Source organism: Peromyscus maniculatus, chromosome 22 (genome assembly GCF_049852395.1).
Source record: "Peromyscus maniculatus bairdii isolate BWxNUB_F1_BW_parent chromosome 22, HU_Pman_BW_mat_3.1, whole genome shotgun sequence".
Classification (NCBI taxonomy): domain Eukaryota; kingdom Metazoa; phylum Chordata; class Mammalia; order Rodentia; family Cricetidae; genus Peromyscus; species Peromyscus maniculatus.
In genome coordinates, this window is record NC_134873.1 from 31,895,982 (window position 1) to 31,920,490 (window position 24,509).

The window sequence follows — 24,509 nt, forward strand, 5'->3', positions numbered from 1 at the left end:
GAGCGTTAATCAAGTTTTTATACCTCTTTGTTGTTGTTTTTTATTCTTCTGGGGGGTCCCACTACCCAGCTCCCAAATAAATTCAGACATGGAGGCTTATTTTTAATTATAAATGCCCGGCCTTAGCTCAGCTTAGTTTCTTGCCAGCTTTCCTTAACTTTAATTTATCGCATCCACCTTTCGCCTCTGGGCTTTTCCTGTTCTCTTACTCCTGTAAATCTTACTCTTACTCCGGGCTTGCCCTGTAGCTGGGTGGCTGGCCCCTGACGTCCTCCTCCTTCTCTGGCTCCTCCTTTTCACTCCTTTTCCAGGTTTCTTCTTCTATATATACTCTCCCCTGCCAGCCCCGTCTTTCCTTTCTCCTGCCTCGCTATTGGCCGTTCAGCTCTTTATTAGCCAATCAGGTGTTTTAGACAGGCACAGGAACACAGCTTCACAGAGTTAAACACATGCAGCATAAACAAAAGCAACACGCCTTAAAATAATATTCTACAACACCTCTTCCTTTCCTCCTGTTCAAGGTGTCCCCAGAAAAGAAGATTAAGGACACCCCAGAAGACAGCTGTGCCTCTGGGTAAGTATGGAAAGGGGTTTCATGTCCTCCACAAGCCCACAGTGTTGTGATACAGCATGCGGGACGCCTTGATGTGCTGGGCCAAGGTGCCCCGAGGGTGAGGGAGATGCGCCATGAAGACATGGCAGCGGGCTGCAGTGTGGACCTGTGGAAAGTTACCCATGCCATGCAGGCGCAGCATCCACGTGCAAAGTTTTATTAGAGGGGGAGGGGAGAGGGAATAGAGAGAAAAAGAGGAAAAGAGAGAGGGAGAAAAGGAGAGAAAGGAAAACAGAGGTGCAGAGAGAGGAGGAGGAGGGGGAGGGATGTTTTCCAATTAAAGGGAGATTACGTCAGATGACGTCAGATAACGTCAGGACGCTGGGCGGGTCCTAACACACAGGGCTTCAGATCTAGTCACCTCAAAGCGCTCCTGTCCCCACTGACCTGCAGGTCCGTGAGGTTCATGGAGAGCTGAGTTCTCAAGGGGAGCCAAGGGAGGTCACAGCAGCCCAGTCGCTCACAGCAGCTCTGAACTTCCTCCTGTATGCGGTCATGACCGGGCTTCTCTGTGGCCATTCTGGACCCTTCAGGTTCATCCAGACATCCTCAGGTGTCCTGGCTGCTATATCCAGCAGTTCCATCTGTAAAGACTGTCCTTTGCCATAAGGACCTCACAGCCTAGACGGTGACAATAATCACCGGTAGCTCCAAAAGGTCACCAGGAAAATGCACTTCAAACTCCCCTGCAAGTTTCACATTTGGTGTTGCCAGGCTGGTGGCTCAGCTTCTAATCCCAGTACTGGGGAGGCAGAGGCAGGAGTTGCAGACCAGGCTGGGCTACACCGTGAGACCCTGTCTCAAACAAACAAACACCCCAGACCCTGCACATAGTGCCCCAGAACATTTAATCCCCCTCAGGGGGGCTGGGAGTACAGTCCAGGGGTAGAGTCCTCCCCTGGCATTGCAATGGCCCAGGACGACTGCCCAGTACAGAGAAGAAAGTGGGCGAGGCAGCAAGATGCCTCAGCAGGTAGAGGCACTTACCACCACGTCTGACGACCTAAGTTAAATCTCCAGATGATAGAAGAGAACCCAACATCTGCAAGTTGTCCTTCAAAATCTATTGTGTGCCATGGCATGAGTACCTCAACACATATGTACACACTCACACAAGTAAGTACATGCACACAAACACACAAGGAAGAATGTCAGTGGTTCTGGTCCCTTAGAGCGCAGGGACCACGGAGCTGCGCCCAGCCCCCTCTCCAGCCCATGTCTCCTGCCCCCTCCTCTCTGGGGTCCCGCCTGCAGGAGTATCAGCATGCCTAGCAGGAGCAGACAACGTGGGGGAGTCCACAGCCAGTCTGCAGTGACCTTAGATACCCTTAACCCTTAAGGTCTCAGCTCTCACATCTCCTAGTGCCAGGGACTGGCAGGGGTCACCCTAGAGGGGCTTGTTCCTGTCGGGGCACTCCAGAATGCTCTGGCATTCTGGCCGGACAGCCAGCATCCTGCACGACTCCCTGGCTTGTTCTAAAGGTAGGCTGAGCCCCTTATTTGCATTCCTTTTCCTCCAACAGCAGTCAGGAGAGACTCCCCAAGGACAGGCCAGAAGGGTAGCCACTGCCATTCTTCCAGGCTTGCACGGCTGCAAGCAGCTCACATGCACATTGTTCCAGGCTTGCACGGCTGCAAGCAGCTCACATGCACATTGTTCCAGGCTTGCACGACTGCAAGCAGCTCACATGTACATTGTTCCAGGCTTGCACGGCTGCAGGCAACTCACATGTACACTCTTCCAGGCTTGCACGGCTGCAGGCAACTCACATGTACACTGTTCCAGGCTTGCACGGCTGCAAGCAGCTCACATGCACATTGTTCCAGGCTTGCACGGATGCAAGCAGCTCACATGCACATTGTTCCAGGCTTGCACGGCTGCAAGCAGCTCACATGTACATTGTTCCAGGCTTGCACGGCTGCAGGCAGCTCACATGTACATTGTTCCAGGCTTGCACGGCTGCAGGCAGCTCACATGCACATTGTTCCAGGCTTGCACGACTGCAAGCAGCTCACATGTACATTGTTCCAGGCTTGCACGGCTGAAGGCAGCTCACATGTACATTGTTCCAGGCTTGCACGGCTGCAGGCAGCTCACATGCACATTGTTCCAGGCTTGCACGACTGCAAGCAGCTCACATGTACATTGTTCCAGGCTTGCACGGCTGAAGGCAGCTCACATGTACATTGTTCCAGGCTTGCACGGCTGCAGGCAGCTCACATGTACACTGTTCCAGGCTTGCACGGCTGCAGGCAGCTCACATGCACATTGTTCCAGGCTTGCACGGATGCAAGCAGCTCACATGCACATTGTTCCAGGCTTGCACGGCTGCAAGCAGCTCACATGTACATTGTTCCAGGCTTGCACGGCTGCAGGCAGCTCACATGTACATTGTTCCAGGCTTGCACGGCTGCAGGCAGCTCACATGCACATTGTTCCAGGCTTGCACGACTGCAAGCAGCTCACATGTACATTGTTCCAGGCTTGCACGGCTGAAGGCAGCTCACATGTACATTGTTCCAGGCTTGCACGACTGCAAGCAGCTCACATGTACATTGTTCCAGGCTTGCACGGCTGAAGGCAGCTCACATGTACATTGTTCCAGGCTTGCACGGCTGCAGGCAGCTCACATGCACATTGTTCCAGGCTTGCACGACTGCAAGCAGCTCACATGTACATTGTTCCAGGCTTGCACGGCTGAAGGCAGCTCACATGTACATTGTTCCAGGCTTGCACGGCTGCAGGCAGCTCACATGTACACTGTTCCAGGCTTGCACGGCTGCAGGCAGCTCACATGCACATTGTTCCAGGCTTGCACGGATGCAAGCAGCTCACATGCACATTGTTCCAGGCTTGCACGGCTGCAAGCAGCTCACATGTACATTGTTCCAGGCTTGCACGGCTGCAGGCAGCTCACATGTACATTGTTCCAGGCTTGCACGGCTGCAGGCAGCTCACATGCACATTGTTCCAGGCTTGCACGACTGCAAGCAGCTCACATGTACATTGTTCCAGGCTTGCACGGCTGAAGGCAGCTCACATGTACATTGTTCCAGGCTTGCACGGCTGCAGGCAGCTCACGTGCACATTGTTCCAGGCTTGCACGGCTGCAGGCAGCTCACATGTACACTGTTCCAGGCTTGCACGGCTGCAGGCAGCTCACATGCACACTGTTCCAGGCTTGCACGGCTGCAGGCAGCTCACATGCACACTGTTCCAGGCTTGCACGGCTGCAAGCAGCTCACATGCACATTGTTCCAGGCTTGCACGACTGCAAGCAGCTCACATGTACATTGTTCCAGGCTTGCACGGCTGAAGGCAGCTCACGTGTACATTGTTCCAGGCTTGCACGGCTGCAGGCAGCTCACGTGTACACTGTTCCAGGCTTGCACGGCTGCAGGCAACTCACATGTACACTGTTCCAGGCTTGCACGGCTGCAGGCAGCTCACATGCACACTGTTCCAGGCTTGCACGGCTGCAGGCAGCTCACATGCACATTGTTCCAGGCTTGCACGGCTGCAGGCAGCTCACGTGTACACTGTTCCAGGCTTGCACGGCTGCAGGCAACTCACATGTACACTGTTCCAGGCTTGCACGGCTGCAGGCAGCTCACGTGTACACTGTTCCAGGCTTGCACGGCTGCAGGCAGCTCACATGCACACTGTTCCAGGCTTGCACGGCTGTAGGCAGCTCACGTGTACACTGTTCCAGGCTTGCACGGCTGCAGGCAGCTCACGTGCACATTGTTCCAGGCTTGCACGGCTGCAGGCAGCTCACATGTACATTGTTCCAGGCTTGCACGGCTGCAGGCAGCTCACATGTACACTGTTCCAGGCTTGCACGGCTGCAGGCAGCTCACATGTACATTGTTCCAGGCTTGCACGGCTGCAAGCAGCTCACATGCACATTGTTCCAGGCTTGCACGGCTGCAGGCAGCTCACGTGTACACTGTTCCAGGCTTGCACGGCTGCAGGCAACTCACGTGTACACTGTTCCAGGCTTGCACGGCTGCAGGCAGCTCACGTGTACACTGTTCCAGGCTTGCACGGCTGCAGGCAGCTCACATGTACACTGTTCCAGGCTTGCACGGCTGCAGGCAGCTCACATGCACATTGTTCCAGGCTTGCACGGCTGTAGGCAGCTCACGTGTACACTGTTCCAGGCTTGCACGGCTGCAAGCAGCTCACGTGCACATTGTTCCAGGCTTGCACGGCTGCAGGCAGCTCACATGTACATTGTTCCAGGCTTGCACGGCTGCAGGCAGCTCACATGTACACTGTTCCAGGCTTGCACGGCTGCAGGCAGCTCACATGTACACTGTTCCAGGCTTGCACGGCTGCAGGCAGCTCACATGTACACTGTTCCAGGCTTGCACGGCTGCAGGCAGCTCACATGCACACTGTTCCAGGCTTGCACACCTGCAGGCAGCTCTCACACACTTACTACTCTTCAGTCCCTCCTGGGTGCCCATCTCTGGTTTTTTTTTTTTAAGATTTATTTATTATGTATACACTGTTCTGCCTGCAGGCCAGAAGAGGGCACCAGATCTCATTACAGATGGTTGTGAGCCACCATGTGGTTGCCGGGAACTGAACTCGGGACCTCTGGAAGAACAAGCAGTGCTCTTAACCTCTGAGCCACCTCTCCAGCCCCTCATCTCTGTTTTAGACGCATGCAGCACTTCATGCAGCACCCTTAGTCAGTCTTGAGATGCAGTCCTTCCTTCTTACTGATGGAGACTGGTCCAGGGCCATAGGGCTCCTGTCACCAAAGCCAACGGAGCTCTGCCCTCCTCCAAAGCATCTGGATGTTCCCCTTTGCCCCATAGACATCGTAGGAAAGACAGATGCTTCGGCAGCAGGCTGATCTCAGGATCCCAAACAGCGGTACCCAGGTCTCTCACTCTGTGTTTTGGGAGAAGTATGTATACAGAGCCCCAGACGCTGGTCTCGGAAGGTCAGCCAGGAGCCCTGGATGGACCGTGGCATCTAGCTTGTCCTGCCTCACTTTCATTGCAGGTCTTGATGGGTAAAATGGGGGGACAGAGGCAGATATGGGTGAAGATGATCGTGTCCATGTGTTGGGTAGGAAAGAGATTCAGGAGTCTCCTCGAGCAGAGGTTTTTGGTTTGGTTGTTAGGATGGATGGATCACTTAAAGACCACCACGTGGTTGCTAGAGGAAATAGGAGTTTGAAGGTGATACCCACCCTTATCTGCGTTTCTCGCCCACAGAGCCCCTGGCAGCAGCCACAAGAGACCCGAGGGGCAGTCGGCCATCTCCTACGATTACTCTGAAGAGGAGCTGATGGCGAGCATCGAGAGGGAATACTGCCGCTGAGCTGGCCGAGCATCCCCGGGCACCACCGACCAGGCCTGGCAGGCCTGTGAGCTGGGCGAGTCAGAGGGTACCACCACCTTGCCCCGCCCGTGGCCCAGCCAGAGCGAACCCACTTCTTGAATACAGCCATTTTTCCAAACTGATTTTTAAAGATTCTCCGTCAGAGTCCTGGACCAAGATTAAGAAGAAACAGGTCCTGGGCCATGGGTGTGTGAACACCTCCTCTCACACAGGGGTAGCCTGGTTGCGTGGTTCCCCTGAACCTTTCTATTTACTCCTTTTCCAGGAGGGGAAAGGTCAACCCCTCTTGGCATCTGTGTGTGCCACAGGCTTCTAGAAGGTTCCACCAAGGTATGTTCTTGGTCTTCACGGAGAGTTCTCCAGAGGGAAACAGTGGATTCCATGTATATCAGTTTCCACTTGCTCACAAAAGAGCCTGAGTGTATGGCTGACAGGCAGATCCCGAGCACCGAGGTCTAGATGGATCCAGAGACTGCATTTCCAACAGCGTAGCGGTCAGGGCAAGCTGCAGGTGCAAGGACCGAGTGCCTGCATTTCAGACTGTCCCTCGGCTCTGCCCTTCCTCATGCTGGAGGCTCCTCCAACAGCACACCAGCCTCCCCTGCTTGGATGTCGTAGGAAGAGAGCGTGGGCCGGGATCCACAGACTGCTCTGGCATCCCAGTATTACGTGAGCTTGTGGTGGGGATGCAGAGCTCATCGATTCTCTCTCTGGGCCTCAGTTTCTCTCTGGGGGAGAATCCTCGAGGTTCTTGAAGACCTTTCAAGCCCTATCCGTCGGGCGGCTCTATCTCCCAGCCCTTCATCTCCCAGCAGCCACTGTGCCTTCTCCATCCTGCTGAGTGCAGGATTGCTCGGATGACGGGAGCTGGGAGAGCGAGCCCACTCGAGATAGGTCTTCATGGTAATTGCTCTCCAGATTCCCTTTGGCTGGCAGTCTGGCTGTGGACCTCTTCTCCTCCTCCCTGCTCGGGTGGAAGACAGACACAGTAATGAGGCCAGCAGAGCCTTCAGACATTCCCAGTGGGCAGATGGGAAATACAGAGAGTCTATGGGAAGGAGGGGAGGGCCTGGGTGGGTCCTGTAGGGTGTGTGGATGCACCGGGACCGCCGTCGAGGGTGCGGCAGGAAGGGTTCACAGATCTGGGAGTGGTGGCGCAGCTTACCACCAAGCAGGCAATCAGGCCAAGGCTAGAGGACTATTGAGAGGCTACATGGTGAATGCAAGACCAGCCCAAACCGCTTAGTGAGATTCCATGTCAGAACACAGTAGAGAAGGAGGGCATGGGGGCAGCTTTGGCCGAGGCCAGAGCAGGCCTCAGTTTATGTTATATTCCCCTGCCAAACAGCGGCCTCCCCCGGTACCACACCTCTCCTGAGAACTGCCACCAGCCTGAGTCTCCTCAGAGCTCGGCCTGGACTGGCCAAGGAAGAATGGTCACCAGGACTGTCCCCACACCCAGAGTCCTGTGCTGTCACCCGCAAATGACTCCACCATCGGTGACGACTTGACAAGCGTGCCTTTGAGTTCGAAGCTGGGAGACTGGTGCCACCGTTGGAGCCCAGAGCCATGGGGTGTCATGGCTGAGCATGAGGTCAAAACCTCCCACAGCCGGACGCCGCATCGCACCCAAGCTCAAAGCACTGCTTTTGATATGAAGATGAGAGCTGTTTCTATTTTAATATGTTAGCCCAAATATTACAAATGCTTGCTTTAAAAAGAGGTTAAAATGTTACATTTTTTTTACCGAAGGACGAATCAGGCTTTGAACTTGATGTTGCAAATATTTACAGCTTATATGTTGTGTTTGAATAGGCACATTCAATTCATAATTCACATAATTCATCTGATTAAGGGAATGATGGGGGCCGGGCGGTGGTGGCGCACACCTTTAATCCCAGCACTTGGGAGACAGAGGCAGGTGGATTTCTGTGAGTTCGAGGTCAGCTTGGTCTACAAAGGGAGTTCCAGGACAGCCAGGACTACATAGAGAAACTCCGTCTCAGAAAACAAACAAATGTACATCCCTCAGTTCCAAGGATGTCCTGAGCAGTGGCTAGCCAGAGCAAGTGTGTGCCACCCAAAGTGAGCTGTGGTCCTGGGGAAACTGAGGCTCTGGAGAGGCTGGTCCTGCAAGAGGTGGGGTTGGGTACACTGCAGCCCACAGGAGAACTTCCTGTACTGCCCGGGTGCCAGGTACACACCCGGGTCCCATCCTGCACAGCTGCCTGTCGGTTGGCTGCCCATGTTGTTTGCCCAGCCACGAGCCCAGCTCTGAGCAGAGGGTGGGATCTGCCCCCACACAGCATGAGCTGACCCTGGTTCTCATCACAGAATGTCTAAGTAACCACAGACGGCGCTGCAGCAGATTTCCCCCAAGATCCCAAGGCTGTGCTTGAGAAAACTCAGCCCTTCCAGTTAAAAATCATGGGTAGGCTTTCTGGACAGAGGGGCAGAGCTTTGAGAAACCCCCAGGGTTTGTGTTCATGAGGGGGTCTTGGCTCAGCTTGGAAGGGACCTCCCACACTAGCAGGGATTGGCCAAAACTACCTGGAACAAGCTTTTATTTTTATTTTATTTTATTTTTTTTTTTTTGGTTTTTCGAGACAGGGCTTCTCTGTGTAGCTTTGCATCTTTCCTGGAATTCGCTTTGGAGACCAGGCTGGCCTCGAACTCAGAGATCCGCCTGCCTCTGCCTCCCGAGTGCTGGGATTAAAGGCGTGCGCCACCACCGCCCAGCTCTGGAACAAGCTTTTAGCACCCTCTTTTCTGATGTTTCCAATTCCCAGAAGCAGTTTATTTCCTGGAATGATGCCCAGGTCCCTGCCTGGGAGTCCTACCCTACCCCTGGTAGATTCTGGGATTCATGAATGAATGTCACTATGTCACTGTCCCCTGACAAAGGCTACCCCCCCCCACCCCACCCCCCCACCCCCCGCCTCACTGGGTTGCACTCTGGAGACCCAGAGTCTCTCAGCAGTAGCCAGGAGGCCAGCAGTTGTGTGTCAGGTCCCTGGGGGTATTTCTCCTCCTGTCAAGAGTTGGACAGAAATAAAATGTAATAATTTTTTTTTAAGGGCCAAGGTGATGCTCGGCAGGTAAAAGCACTTGGTACCAAGCCTGGCCGCTTGAGTTCCACCCCCAGAGGGCACAGAGGAGTGGCAGAAGGAAAGAACCACCTGCTGCAGGTGGCCCTGCCTCCAATGCATGGATGCCGTGGCACGCATGCACCCACAGCACATACACTCTCCCAGCTCTCTCTCCATATACATGCACACGGGGGGAAGGTGTCCTTGGGTGATTCTGAACATTCAGGAGCAGAAGCCACATTTTATTTTAAAGTATTTTTTATTACATTTTGTGTGTGCACACATGCACATGTGCCTGTGTGTGTGTGTGTGTGTGTAGTACACGAGTGCACATGCCATGGTGCACATGTGTGGAAGTCAGAGGACAATTTGCACGAGGTACTTCTCTCTTTCCACCATGTGGATTCCTGTGAGCAAACACGTCCCCAGGCTGGGTGACAGGTCCTTCATCGACTGAGCCCTCCTGCTAACCCATAAATCACCTACTAGACTCTGAAGGTTAGTTGCTTCCTCTAGGAAGCAGGCTCCATAATTAGACCTTCTTTGAAGGGCTGGCCTGAACCTTGGAGAAAATTTAGGCCTTAAGAAGCAGGAAGGAACTGTTTCCTGGTGTAAAGATATCCTCCTTTTGCGGGCATACACCTTTAATCCCAGGATTCAAGAGACAGAGGAAGGCGGATGTGAGTTCGAAGCCAGCCTCGTCTACAGATCGAGTTCCAGGACAGGCAGAGCTACACAGAGAAACCCTTTCCAGTGTTGGCAAGGAAGCACTGTCCTCTCTGGGGCACGGAACCTTGGGAAAGATAGAGAAGCACTTGAGCCACAGAGGTACTTGGCCCATAGTCTGTACCCCGAAGTTGTTGGTGCCTCAGAATGGGGCTTCAGAGGAGACTAGAAGGATGAGCCCTAAAACTTCACATCCAGAAACTGAAGCCGTATGTGTGGTTGGTTGCCTGGGGCACTAGGGAAGACAGATTTGACGTCCCAAGGCCGGTTTCAACTCTCAACAGTGACATCGTGTGGTCATGAGAAGCAGTGGCAGGCTGGATGACGGCTCTGCCCCCCTGGAAATCCTGCAGGTTAGGCTACCCATTGGAGAGGGAGACCGCCACCAGGGGAAGGAGGGGCAGTATCCGCTTCTCCTCCATCTGCCAGGACGGCATCTGGGTGAATGTGGAGAGTGTACCACCCTGTGGATTCCTTTAGTTAGCAATGCACAGATGACCGCGAGAGCCAGCAGACAAAAGAGGGCACAGTCCATGCCAGGCTTTGCGCAGCCAGGCCCTGGATGAATAAAGTGGGGGGGGGGTGAGGGGGGGAGGCAGACTACGTGTCTGGGAGGCACAAATGGAGGGGTAGGTCACTCATCTCCCTAGGAAGGGTGGATGTCTGGATTCACATGCATACGACCCCAGGTTATCAGATAACCCCAGGTCAGTCTTTGTCTACAAAAGACCAGGAGAAACAGGGGGGACCTCACCCTGCTCCCTAGCACATGGTCTCTAGGACTCAGCTCCTGCTGTCTCAGGGACACTGGCACCCATCTTGCCTGCCTCCCAAGGTTACTGCAGGGCCTGAATGATGAATGCTCTGCATTGCAAAGTCCAGCCAGATGCCAAGAGGCGGGGAGGGAAGACACACGGGGAATCTCTGTCCTGATCCGCCCCCCGCCCCGCCGGCTGTGGATGGGAGCTGGTTGTACCTGTGGAGACGGAAGCTGGTCTCCACTACTCTGTCAGGTAAAAATGGAAGTCCCATTACGACTGGTATTAGTTTCAAACTGCCACAACTTGCCTGCAAGAATTCTTACGAGTTGATCTCTCTGCCACTGTATCGCTTCCTCCGAAACAGTCTTGACTCCCCCCCCCCCCCCCCCCCCCCCCCGAATAAGAATTCAAGTTAGGCCGACACGTGATGACTATTCCAGACTCCTATGAAAACTGTGTGCGTTAAGTCACTGGACACAGTTATACCAACACAGCACACAAGCCCAGTCTGCAAACCAAGAGAGTTTTATATGATTCAAAGCAAAGGTTACATGACACAATACTCATTTAAATAAGTCAAAGTCTGTTACATAAAACATAAGTATTCAAAACATTTAAATTTTTATGACTAAAACTACCAAAAGGCTCAACAAAGTAAAAAAAAAAATAATCAAATCAAGCAGAATTGCTCAAGCAATAAAGTGCACTGGGGGTACTGCCTCACCACGGGGGGGTCAGGGGGGCCCCCAAGGGAGCAGCCCACCCCCCAGGGGCTCTGGGGCTCAGGAGTCCTTTTCAGATAGGAAATGTTTTCCAACATAGTCTTTCAGTGGACAAATGGTGGGGGTCTTCCACAGACGGGGCTTCTAAATCTACTCAGGAAATGGAACCCTAAAGGGGTTTCAACACGTCGGTTACTCTAGAAACAACACTGGTCAGAGGATGAAGTCCTAGGGATGAGCAACCGAGCACTCCAAGACCTTCTGTGACCCACAGGAACACCAGGACAGCGACCATCACTCTGCATGTCACAATGGAGAAAGACACTCACACTGGATGTCATTTACCCTCTGCACAATTGACAGTGTGCAGGACAGGAACCGGGTACCACCGGGACGCTCGTGAGCTATGTACAGTTAGTCTCCTGCGGCTACTTTATGTTAAAAGACAACGGAGACGATTACCTGGAGAGCTGTACCAACACTTCCTAAACACACATACATACAAAGCTCGGAGGCTACCAGAGGCAGCTTAACAGGGATCAAGTACCCTAACAATGTATGACCACGTGAAGGCTCTATAAGCCTCGAGGACCCGAACACAAAACCTCATTTTATCTTACTATTTCATAGTTCAACCTTGCCATCATTTAAATAAAGTTAAATGCCAGTATTAAAAGGCAAATGCAAAATCTAATACAGTAACACACAAAAATATTCTCAGGCTGCCCAGACAGTGCAATATATTGTTCTCACTGTACTGCCTCCACTTCCCAACATCTAACTAGAGCCAGTTTTTGTGGTCACTGGGACGCACAGGAGGCCACTATGTGCAGAGCACATGCTCACAAGGCATCAAAGCAGCGCCTGTGATCTGTTTTCAAGTTAGCTACAAAATCCCCATCCCAAGTCTTGTTTGAGCAAAATAATGCCCTTCATACACAATGAACGGAAGGGCAGCTGAGTGGCATCCACGGAGTGCCTCAGTGTTTTGTCCATAATTAAGGAAGGCATCCGAACCCCAGGGCCCACGGTGCATGTATGCCTCGCTTTGCATAGGGTGCACTTTGATGGGAAGTTTATCAACCAATATAGACCTGTGCTCTTCTCTCCGTGGTCACTGAACCCATCATGCGGTACAAGACCACACCAGAAGCCAACAGACAGACCATCTACAAAGCTTTGGTGTCCGAATTCCCGATTTTTGGTGCTTAAATACAGACAGGCCATGGGATCCTTGGCTCTCGGCAGACGAGTGGTCCCAACGTCAACACAGTGTACACTGGCCCCTGCTCAGCTGGCTGGCAGTCCACGCAGACTCGGCACACCCTCCCCGGGACGTCAGACACACGTGACGAATTCTACCCAACCACGATTTTAGTTCTGTGGGCTACAGGATTGCTGTTAGACTCTCCCCTGGAACTGACACAAAGAAGCTGACTAGTTTATTTTTTTCCCCTTTAAGAGCTCTTTATTCAACCAGTTCTGACCTAAAATATTGGCTAGGAAAGGCCGGTAACAAATTTGTGATTTTGATTTTTTTTCTGACTAACTACCAAGAGTATTTAAGCAGAGTCATTACAAAACTTCGTTATAAAAAAATGGAAAAGAAGGTTGTAAAACTGTCTATCCAGAAATTGGTGATTTGAGCACAATATAAATATTTTTATAAAAAAGTATAAAAATTAGTACCCTGTCTCATTTCTACAAAACATAGACTAGAAAGGTTGTTTAAAAAAAAAAAAAAATCCAGACTCTGTAAACTTTATTGCCGAAATATTTGTTTGAATGCTGGTGATTTAGATCAAATTTCCTTCCATTTCCTTATGAGAGAGAGAGAGAGAGAGAGAGAGAGAGAGAGAGAGAGAGAGAGAGAGAGAGAGAGAGAGAGCGCTGAAACTACAAGAGACACTGAACAGGGTCCCAACCAGAAAAGGAAAGCTAACGTACTTCCATCAGAACCAGCTCCCCACTTCGACAGCCCAGAGACCATGTTTTTGTTTGTTTGTTTTTGTTTTTGGGGAGGAACACACGGGTCCCACTCCCCATTCCTGAAGAGGTGGAAGAGGAGGCCCCCGGTGATGGGGGCCGCAGAACCTCTCAGCCCGAGGCCGGCAAGGGCTCGAGGATGCTCCCGGAGCTCTCCGCCAGGGTGATTCTGTTCAGTTTGCCCACCTCTGCCTGCCAGCCTGGGATCTTCTTGGTCGTCATGTGGCGCCGGGCATGCTTTGTCAGGTGGTCGCTCCGCATGAAGCGCCGGTCACACACAGGACACACGAACTTCTTCTCCCCCGTGTGAGTTCTGCGGTGGCGAGACAGTTCATCAGACCTGGCGAACTTCTTGTCGCAGCCGTCCCAGCTGCAGGTAAAGGGCTTCTCCCCTGGTGGAAAACGTATTCAAGTAAGCGTGCGCACTCAGGACCTCACCCGGAAGCCCACGGAGGGCCGCCTACGGAGGGCCGCCCACGGGTCACTCAACCTCAGAAGAGTGACACCTGCTGTTCTAGCCTGGGGGGCTCCGAAGTCAGCAAACCCCCACAATGCATTTCTTCTGACCCTGACATGTAATATGACGAAGCCCACACGTCTCAAACTAGACTAACCTCTCAGACCTTTTACACACGCACACGTGTGTGGCTTCGTGTTTTGCTTTCCTGATGGAGACTTGCAATCTACTTCAGTGCCGGAGTTAAGAGGCATGTGCCACCACCCTTGGTTTTAAAGATGCATTTTAAAATAAATAAAAACAAATCTATTATATGTGGGGGAGACTTTTTTGAGATAGGATCTCACTATATAGCCCTGGCTGGCCTGGAATTCCCTACAGAGATTACAACTCATACTCAGAGATCCTCCTGCCTCTGTGTCCTGAGTGCTGGCCACCATCCCTGGCTATTTTTTTCTTTGATAGGGTCTTGCTAAGTAGCCTAGCCCAGTTAGGCTGGGAACTTGAGAGATCCTCCTATCTCTAGACAATACTGTTTTTTGCTTTTTTTTTTTTTTTTAAAGATTTATTTATTTATTATGTATACAGTGTTCTGCTTGCCAGAAGAGGGCACCAGATCTCATTATAGATGGTTGTGAGCCACTGTGTGGTTGCTGGGAATTGAACTCAGGACCTCTAGAAGAGCAGTCAGTGCTCTTAACCACTGAGCCATCTCTCCAGCCTGACAACACTGTTTTTTGTTTTGTTTTGTTTTGTTTTGGGGGGTTAGGCATTTTGAGACAGGGTCTCACAGAGGCCAGGATAGTCCCTAACAGCCCTTATAGCAAAGGAAGACACTGAATTTCTGATTCTCCTAATTCCACCATATGCTCTGGGATTACAAATATGCACCACACACCCCAATTTTACAGGGTGCTGGGGATCAAACCTGGAGCTTCATGCATGCTAGGCAAGTACTCTACCAACTGACTAGCATTCACAGATGTGGGAGAAAATTCTCTGAAGAAATCGTTCTCTCTCAGGACAAACTGTACACACCCCGGAAAGTCCTTCCAAGGGGCTTTAAGACTTCTTAGAATCATTATTTCACGTTCATATTTCTTATCACACTGACAAATAGGTTCCATTAATTACTTTCCATGTGGTTAGAAACGTTTAATTACTTTCTATATTGCTGACAAGAGCGAATGGAGGGAGAGTTTATTCTGGTCCCGTGGGAGGGTACAGGTCCACCATGGCAGGAACTTGAGGCAGCTGGGCCTCTTTTGTCCACCATCCAGAAGCAGAGAGGATGAATGCTGGTGCTTGGCTTGCTTGTCAACCTTTTATCCAGTCTAGAACCCCGTTAATGTGGGTTTTCCCACCTTAACTAACCTAATTTAGATAATCCCAGGCACACCAGTCTTGTCTTCTAGATGATTCCAGATCCTGTCGGGTTGACAATATTAACCATAACCACAGAGGTTAGAGTTATAAAAAGACAAGGTCTGTGTTCTAACAGACACTCTCTGGTTAAGTTTGAAGCATCTATCAACACTTCAGAGCAGGTGCCCGGATCCTATTATCCTCCTGGAGTTGGAGGTAAGGGAGCCTTGAGGCAGGTAGATACTGTAGATTCCAGCCAGCGCAGGGCCAGGCCCTTCTCTGCATCCTCAAGCCCTCCTATCTGGCTGTGGCAATCACAGACTCCATGCACTCAGGATGATTCGCTAGACAGCGCACACTGCTATGCGATCTGTCTCTCCGTGGATTTCCTAAAGCAGGTAGCAAATAACAGGTTTCGAAGAGACACTAACTCCAACAGTTCTCCGAGTTGAAAATCCAGAAGCGAGGCTTCCGTGATTTCGGAATCTTCATGGTAAGCATGGGGGTAGCTAACGTGGTTTCACTATGACCCCAACCTTCATACCCCGGAAATGCAATCCCAAGGTCATATGCCACTGATACTTAAGAAGTAGGATCTTTGGCCACTGATCGGTCCTGAGCATTGGGGTTATGGATGAACAGAGTCTCAGGAGCAGCTCTGTTATAAGAGCAGGCTCTCTGGCATACTAACCCCATTGCATCAGGAGACGTCCTGTCACACTGGGAATGTGGCAGGCCGGCCCTTAGAGATGCTTTTAGATTGGCAGCTTCAGAGCCCTGAGCTCGGTAGCCTATTTTTTATTAGATACTGTCAAAGCATCCAAAAGCAGACTCGGACAGTGGCAATTCCCACCCCTCCTCCCCAAGGTCAGCAGCATACCCAATGCCCGGGGGCTGCCCCGAGACTGCCAGTCCCTCCACACACGATTACAAAATCCCTGTGTTCCAGCCAAATGGAGTACCCATTCACCTCACCTTCTTCTTCACAGTTAAATATTGTTCAGGCTGGCAGAAGTACCTGAAATACAATCTTTATCTGAAATAAACCCACAGGAAATTTCAGTTCTTAGGAGAACTCCAAAGGAGGGCTGGTGAATGGTAAACGCATGGCACTCAGAACCCTCATGCGTATTCAAATCCATCTGACTTCTCTGAGAAGCATGGAGGAACTGCCTTTAGCTCAGGGTTTGCAGTTCTGTCAGTATTTCTACCTGGGAAGACTCTGACGGAAAGTTCATCTGGATAGACGAAGCAAAAAAAAAAAAAAAAAAAAAATGGGGGTTTACCCCGCCCACGAGCCCAGTGAACAGAACAGACTGCCCCTTCATCTGACACAGCCACCAGAACGGGGGCCTTGCTAGAGTGCCAAGCACCCAGAACTAGCGCGGCACCAGGACTTTGTATGCGGTTTAGACAACTATCTAACAACGGGAAAACAAGGAGACTGGCTCACAGGTCAGAGTGCATGCTGCTCATGCTGCACACCCACAACAGGTCCCCGTCCTCACGGTGGGCAACTCACCACCACCTATGACTCCAGCTGCAGGAGGCCAGACACCCAGGCCACTGCACTCACACGCACATACATACCCACGCACAGAAACCTAAGTTAAGAAATAACAAAAACAAGCCGGCGGTGGGGGCGCACACCTTTAATCCCAGCACTCAGGAGGCAGAGGCAGGTGGCCTTCTGAATTCCAGGCCAGCCTGGGCTACAGAGCAAGTTCCAGGATGGCCAGGGCTACACAGAGAAAAGGTGGTGAGACACGTACTAATAACCCATGAGGTCAAAGAGCAAGCACCCACCAACTGATTTGGGGCAGCCCTCCAAGGGCCCCACCAGGCAGAAGCTGGGGAGGGCTGAGGTTGACTGTGGAAACACACGGGTAGATGAGAAGGAGGCTGTGTTTCCTCTGACAAAGGAAACACAGGACAGGTGTAAGGCCCACATCCTAAAGCCCACCACGGCTCCGGAGTGTGAAGGAATAATTCCTTCTGGACTGTCTAAACACCAGAGTGCACGCTGTTCAGCAATGCAGTCTGCCGCAGCCAGAGCACACTGTGCTAATTAGAAGCCGGCCAGTATCAACACTATTCTAAAATAAAAACCACAGCAGTAAGTCCCTCCTCCCTACAGGCTTTCCTGTATCACAGTCCACCAATCAGAGGTGCTCATGGGACCGAGGGGCGATGTTCCATGAGTCTAGGAACCCCTACATCTCTGCATGTGTTTCCATGTCAATACACGACTCTCTAAAGCCAAGTTAAACAAGCAGACCAGGTACCCACAGGGCCATACACAACGACAAGGCAGCAGCTCACAGAGGACCTGAGAAACCTGCTCTAAGCCACAAAAGTAATTGGTGCTGAGTGGCACTCAGGCCCCGCTGGGCAGCGCGGCAGCCACCAGCTCCCGAAGCCACTTGAGTGTAAAAACTTCAACCGATGAGAATGTGCAACCCCGTTCCTCGGTCCAGCCAGCCTCTTTCAAGTGCACGCGGCTAGCGGCTGCTCTAATGGCCGGAGAATGTTTCCATTCCTGGAGACAGAATTTAAAAACTAAAGAAACCCAGTAGGCTGCTATAACTTCTTGCATGACTTTTTTTTTTAATTGCAGGGGTTTTGTTTATTTATTTATGTGCATTGGTGTTTTGCCATGGGCGTCGGTCCCCTGGAACTGGAGTTACAGACAGCTGTGAGTCGCCATGTGGGTGCTGGGAACCGAACCCAGGACCTCTGGAAAAGCAGTCAGTGATCTTAACCACTGAGCCACCTCTCCAGCCCCTCGTGTGACTTCTTAAACTAAATACTATATATTCTCAAAAGCAACAACACCAAACCCAAACGAAACAAAAACACAACAACAAAAATTCCTATACTCTTAAAAATTCTACAGTGTCGCCGGGCGCTGGTGGCGTGTGCCTTGAATCCCAGCACTCAGGGGGCAGAGGCAGGTGGGTCTCTGTGAGTTTGAGGCCAGCCTGGGCTACAGAGTGAGTTCCTGGACAGCCAGGACTGTTTCACAGAGAAACCCTGTCTCGAACCACAACCCGCCCCCCCCAATTCTACAATGTGAACTCAGAGGGCGTGTGTGGACCATCCTCCAAATCACACTGATGTCTGCACTGAACATGAACGCGATGCTACTGCAGTGAGGCAGAGTACCCCCAAACCATCCCAAGCCCTGTACTCTCCCCAGCGGGCACCTGCTGATGACCCCACCCGCAGCAAGGCCCGCCCTCCTCACTGGTTCTCCTGCCTCTCTCAAGAGGCTCAGGAGGCTCTCCTCCCCCAAGTTCTGGCGTCCCCTTCACACCAGGCGCCCCCCCCACTCACCTGTGTGGGTGCGAAGATGAGCCTTCAGGTGGGAACTTTTGAAGTAGGTCTTCCGGCAGCCCGGGAAATTGCAAACATAGTTCCTCCTTCGGGAAAAGTCTACCTGGGGGGCAGAGTTCTGGCTGGAGGCGATGAAGACCGGGGCAGGGGCCAGGGGCAACAGTTTGGTATTCCCGATGGCCATGACACCGGATGGGCAGGTAGCGGGCTGGGGAAAGGTGCTCTGTGGCAAGACCAGCATCAGAGTTCCCTGAGGCATAGACGGGCCCATGAACACAGGCTGGGGCGCCGGAGCAGCTTGGGGCAGGATGGGCTTGACGATCCCTGCAGACACCTGGGGAGGAGGCTTCAAGAAAGCTGAGAACATGCCACTCTGTCCAGCCACGGGGATCATTTGGCAAAGGACCGGGGGACTGGAGACGGGGACAGAAATCAGGGGGGTGCTTTTCCTTGACAAGTCACTTTCAGGATTCTTTGGTGAGCAGGGCTGAATGGCAGCCGGCCAGCCTGTCTGCTGGTCTTTGTAGATGGGGAATGGGACACCAGGGCTGTGCAAGCAAGGCTGACAGGAGACTGAGTCAGGAACAAGTAAACCATCTGCCAAGCGTGTGTCCTGCAAAGCTTCACGATGGCCCAGCAGCCCGCCTTGTCCTTCTCCGCAGCTGCCAGGCGGTTGTTGCTCTCGAGCTGGGGCGGCTGGAAAGCACGGAGGACCCTCCCCAGTGTGCCGGATCACACTGGTCATCACAGCCCTGCAGGAGGACCCTGGGGCTGGCTCCACTGACTCCCTCCTGCTCAGCGCTCCGGTGGCCGCAGCGGGGGACGGGGGCAGGGCGGTGACCAGGCATCCTTTGGAATTGGTTACTTGGGAAGGAACAGGGGTCCCTGTCGATGGCTCCATGAGCTCTGGGCTCTGAGGAGGAGTTATGCACTTCAAGAGAAAGAAAGAAAAGCACCGTGTCATAGGTTGTTTTGGTCTTGTTGGAAGGAAGGGCATTTCTACCCTAGGTCATGCGTAGCTACCGACAGAAGCAATTTAACTAAAAGGACTGTAAAAATAACACAGATTCATACTTTAAAATGGAAGCTTTTCGTCAAGTGGCAGAGGCGCACACCTTTAATCCCAGCACTCGGGAGACAGAGGCAGGCAGATCACTGTGAGTTCGAGGCCAGCCTGGTCTACAGAGTGAGTTCCAGGACAGCCAGGACTACACAGAGAAAAGCCCTGTCTCCAAAACCAAAATGAAAGCTTTTCATGAAATCTCAGGCTCTTAAATCAAGAAACCAGCGGTTCTCCCAAACTGAGCCTCTCTGCACTGCCCCAACACTTATCAGCCACCGTGAAAAAGCCCAAGCCTGAAGACCTGAGGGGCTACGAGAAGCCAGCTCCTCTTTCTTTCCTCCAGTTCTCGCTCCACTCACTCCTCAAGTCTACCCTCCACAGTCTTCAGTGAGAGTTCTTCACCCAGGCCAAGCACATCTTAGTTTTACTACTGTGAGCGATCTACAGCCTGACTTCTCCAACCCAAGAAGCAATTCCGCAGGTGTGGCAAGTTAGAACCTAAAAATAAAATATTGATTTATCAACTCCCAGTCACACCAGGCGGCTGCCACAGGAAGGCAGAGTGGCATGTCTCCGCTAAGCTAAGGGTGTCTGATGTCAGAGTCCATGCTTTCTATAGCTGCTTTCCACACCCTCATCCTAGACTGGGACAACGCAAGACCCTACCTGGGACTCCCCAGGCATCTGGTCTACATCACCTTTCTGTAACCATCTTTAGGCTTTGTCCAATGGACACTAACCATCTGTCAGCAAGTTATGGCTCACCAAGGAAAAGAAAACATTTCTAAGAGATACGTTTCCACACTTTGGTATCCATACAAAGGGAATGTAGGGAACTTCCTGGCGGCATCTGGAAGCACCATAGTTAATCTCCCTACAAGTTCTTCAACATATTTTACCTAAGTTATTCTGGCAGTTCACAAAAATGCTTCTCTCTCCCACCTCCTCTTACCAGAGTTGAAAAAGAATGAAAGTCCTTTGGTAGATCGGGTGCAACTGTGTCCATAAGCACAGTGGTGGTGACGTCACCAGAATCAGAAACCGGCGTGAGGGGTCTCGTCTGGGACCTCTGCCCCCAAGAGCTCATGCAAACAAGCGCCTCCACAGCTTCAATGTCTGTCTGCTCCAGGACGCTGCATGTGGACCTCTCGCTGTCATGCCGCTTCCTCTCCAGGATGGACTCACAGATGTCCATGATGTCGGCCTACAGGCAACACAAGACAGCGGCTTCTTAGTTCAGGAGAATAAAAGGGGTAACCCTGACAGGCAGGCAGATCGACCACAGACGTAACGTGCAGCATTCTGACAAAGCAACAGGCTGTGTCTTGATGTACGAAGACCTGAACGGAACTCTCACAACTTTGCTTTCAAGCTCTGAAGATTAGGTTTGGTTAAGAGGCAGTTTCCGCAAGACAAGACAGAAAACTCAAAACCCTGATTCTTAAAAAGGTTTCTAGGCTGGGCTATTGCCCAATGGTAGAATGCTTGATTAGCTCCTGTGTGACCCTGAGGTCAATGCCCACCGATATAAAATAAAAATAAACAGAACAGGTGACTAACTTCAAGTTTCTTGGGTAAATGATTAAGACTACCTCTAGAGGTATACAACAAAGAGATTAGTAGGAAGGTGTCCCGGGAAAGATAAATAGAGGAAGCACCTAATGAGGCTGAGCAGCCAGTTGGTGGGTGAGATCTTCAAGATCAAAAGCCGCCAAAGTAGTGTCTCTAAGGAAGCATTACCGCAAGTTTAATTTCCCAGTGGCTGAACCTGGGTTCCATTCAAGTAGAGCCCACGGTGACTGCCTGTTTCCTCAGCATTCAGGAACATGAAGACACTCGTTACTACTGAACACTAGGAGGCGGTGGGGTGTGTGAAAGGTACCTGGTCCTGCACACCACAGCGCCTTTACAACCAGGGGCGCGGGGAGGAAGAGACTGGAACCCACCCCTTCCAAAAGAGAACCTTGAACCTTGGATACATATATCTCCACACATACTTTCTGAGCCTCGAGACTTCCTGTCTGTCCAGAGTCCCCTTCAGTGAGCAGTTGAAGAGGCCACCTTTTGCAAAGGGCCTTATCCAGCGTCTGGGGGGGGGGGGCGCCAGACTCGACCTCTTGCCAGGATCATTTGACTCTGATCCATCGAGTGGAATGTCCAGCCCATAGACTAGGCAGGATCAATACGGACCCTGGGGTCCACGTACTGCTGTGTTCTCGCCTCCCCTGGCCCCCAACATTTCAGCCAGGTTCCGTGGCCCTGCGCTCCACACCTTCTGACAGGGGTCCCCTACCTCGACTCCACTCTGTGGCTAGGACCAAGCCCTACACTCCGGTTTCCAGGTCCCATCACCACGCCCCTTCTTGCTTTGACCCCCCACCCCTTGCCCAGCGCTACCCCCTACCAGGCCACCAAGCTCAGCTGCCACGTCCCCCCTAGAACCTTTCCGGACACACTCTTGCCTCGGTCCGGCTCACTCCGCCATACCCTCCCTCCAGGTACACCCTCCTGAGACACCTTTGGTTTGGCTCAACCCACGGCCCCACCGCCACACTCCCACCAGGGGCCCTCACCATCTCCTCCCTTGGACTCGGCCCTTGCCCCGCCCCCTGCACGCCCCTCTATCAGAGGGACGCTCTGGCCACACCCCCTCGCGCCGGCCCCGCCCCCTGCCCCACCCCACCCTTCCCCCCCCAGGGGCTCGCACCAAGCTTTGGCCCCGCCCTTGCTCCCTCCAGGTGCCTTCACCGCGCCCTCAGCCCGGGGTCCCACCGAGCCCCCCACATCCCCCCTCCCCAGGCACTCTCTGGACACGCCCCGGCTTTGGCCCCGCCCCTCCCACCAGCAAACGCCTTCACCACGCCCCCTGGCGCCGCGCCCCCGCTTGGGCCCCGCCCCCCGCCCCGCCCTCCCCGTTCCCGCCAGCCGCGCCCACACCCGACAGCGGTCCTCCGCTGGATTCGGGTGACGTCATGGCTGGAAATAGCCGCGCCGGGCGGGGCCCGCGGCGGACCAGAGACAAAGCTGCAGGCTGGGGCCGGCCGGCCGGTCGGCCGCGCTCATCACGCCCCCCTTCCCCACCCCGGACCCGGCCGAGCCGCGCAGCCCCTGCCGCGACCGGAGCACCGCCCCGGCCTCGACCGCGGCGCGGAGTCGCCATCCCTCCCGCGCGCCCCCTCCCCGCCCCGCCGCCTCGCCTCGCCCGGCCGCTCAGCCCCGTCACTCACCGCGCGCGCGTCGCCCGGGCCGGTGGAGCCCGGCGAGTGCATGGTGCCGGACGGCCTGCAGGCGACAAAGCTGCGGATCGCGGGGAGGGAGAGGGCTCCGCGGGCGGCGGAGGCTGCACGTGTGCGGCGGCCGGACGGGCGTGCAGGCGGGCGGGCGGGCGGGCGGCGGGGTCCCGAGCGCCTGCAGCCGCCGGCGCGCACCTCCGCCCTCCTCGCCGCGCGCGGCTCTGCCTCCGCGCGCCGCCCGCCCGCCAGGCGCGGGAGGGGCGGGGCGCCGCGGAGGGAGCGGCCCGGGGCGGGGCGCGCGGGCAAACCAAAATACACCGCTCCCTCCCGGGAGGGGGCGTGGCCTCCGCCGCCAGCCAATCGGCGCCGGGCCGGCGAGCCGCGGGCCAATGGGGGCCGCGGGGGGCCGCGTGATCGGAGCCTGGCCGCGGCGTGATCCGGCGGGGCGGGAGGCGGCACGTGTTTTGGTCCGGGCTGGAGGCGGGGCGTGAGGCCTGGAAAGTAGGGGAAAGGTCCCGGCGGCGGCGGCGGTGCGGCGGCGGCGGCGCGGCGGCGCGCGGCTGCCGTGAGGTCCTCTCCCGGCGGGCGGAGGGGCCGCTCGCCCAGGTCGCGCGCTGGCCCCGCGCTAGCGGCCCGTCCTGGTGGGCGGGACTCCCGGGGACGGCTTTACGCTGCCTCTATGATTTCTTTTAAGCTGGCCCTGGCTCCCTGCACCGCGCCTCTGCCCAGGAGGAGGTTTGAACGCTGTCTGGGTTTAGGGACATTTCCTGCATCCGCTCTTTCCCCGCAGGGCGCCAGATCTGCAGCTTCTGGGTCTGGGCCTCTTCCCCCGTGCTAGCCTGCAGTTTGCTGCAGAAGGAACACCAGCCAGTGTAGCCGACCACCTAATAACGTATGCGTAATGAGGCCTGCGCATCCTTCCCAGGGGCCGTACAAAGGGTCTCTAGGTGCGGTTATCCACTTACACGCCTCACAGGTCTTGGAGAGCAGGGGTAGTACATGCAATGTGTGTGGGTCCCCCAACCTACCGTGCAGCGATAGGACACCCCTCCACTAGTGGTCAGAGGCCTCGCTGCAGAGCCTGGGTACCCGTGGAGGTATGGGGGGAAAAGTCATAGCTGATGTGAGTGTTCTGGAGCCGGGCATCATGCCGCCTGTCCTCCCACAGGTGAGCAGGCAGAGCCTGGTACTTAACCTGGTAAGGCTGAAGGTTCATACCAGCCCCGATGCCTTCAGTTCCACAGTGGCTTGATGTGGGAATAAACAGACCCAAAGAGAAGGCATTGGTTGAAAGTAACAAACCGTGGGAGCGTTTAAAGAGGACTCACCATGTCTAACTTGGGAGTTGAGCATACATGGACTCAGTCTTCCTCTCAGACTTGTTGAAATCGTTTTGCCTGCTGCCCCCTCCCCCCTTGGCTTTCTGACTCCCCGTGTCCACCCCTGCCCACATCGCCGCCTCCCCATCGTCCCCCCTCCCCGCCCCAGGCATCCTTAGACTTTTCACCCTGCTTGAGAAAACGCCTCCCCGCTGCCCCGCCCCGCCATGCACACCTGAGCTCCTGCAGGGAATCTGCTCTTGCGTTCTCCCCAGTCCGCTGGCACCGATGGTTGCTATGCTTCATGTGTTGGGAAATAGTCTCCAGAGTCACATGTTAATAGTATTCGGAGTCGGGGCCTTTGGAAGGTGATTGGGATTAAGGAAGGGCATGAGGTTTTATAATAAGAGAGCCTGGCTGGCTTCCTCGCTCTATCTGACCACGTGACACTCCACGGTGTCTTAACCCAGCAGGAAG

The 24,509-nt window shown here is 53.8% G+C and overlaps 2 protein-coding genes across 4 annotated transcripts in view; one reads left to right on the top strand and one right to left on the bottom strand.

Moving 5' to 3' along the window:
* Positions 1-7,719, top strand: part of Cys1 (cystin 1) — a 15,791-nt gene extending 8,072 nt beyond the window's left edge. The window contains exons 2-4 of one of the 2 annotated variants that reach the window (XR_013047070.1): positions 522-574; positions 1,007-1,729; positions 5,849-7,719. Coding sequence is in view for 1 of the 2 variants with exons in the window: in XM_006976614.4 (XP_006976676.3) it covers positions 522-574; positions 5,849-5,954 (159 nt within the window). In the remaining variant the exon portion in view is untranslated. The remainder of the gene's footprint in view (positions 1-521; positions 575-1,006; positions 1,730-5,848) is intronic. The other variant, XM_006976614.4, reaches the window with a different exon arrangement.
* A 5,383-nt stretch (positions 7,720-13,102) lies between these two features.
* Positions 13,103-22,945, bottom strand: Klf11 (KLF transcription factor 11). Of its 2 annotated transcripts, none has more exons than XM_076558953.1 (4): positions 22,708-22,942; positions 20,433-20,684; positions 18,418-19,348; positions 13,103-13,651 (listed from the first exon to the last, which is right to left on the bottom strand). In XM_076558953.1, exons 1-4 carry the CDS (start codon positions 22,747-22,749, stop codon positions 13,371-13,373), a joined length of 1,506 nt encoding a protein of 501 aa, XP_076415068.1. In that variant the 5' UTR covers positions 22,750-22,942; the 3' UTR covers positions 13,103-13,370. The 2 variants fall into 2 exon arrangements, with proteins under 2 accessions (XP_076415068.1, XP_076415069.1); XM_076558954.1 differs by lacking the exon at positions 13,103-13,651 and adding an exon at positions 13,658-16,319 and having other exon boundaries at positions 22,708-22,945.
* Positions 22,946-24,509: the final 1,564 nt, after the last annotated feature.

What these genes read in the sequence shown, in the direction of transcription:
- Klf11 (XM_076558953.1), bottom strand. Translation starts at nt 22,749, where the DNA reads ATGCACTCGCCGGGCTCCACCGGCCCGGGCGACGCGCGCGCG. An exon ending in GCCCGGGCGACGCGCGCGCG is followed by an intron (nt 20,685 to 22,707) that starts GTGAGTGACGGG and finishes TGTTGCCTGTAG; the next exon opens with GCCGACATCATGGACATCTG. An exon ending in TTCATTCTTTTTCAACTCTG is followed by an intron (nt 19,349 to 20,432) that starts GTAAGAGGAGGT and finishes TTTCTCTTGAAG; the next exon opens with TGCATAACTCCTCCTCAGAG.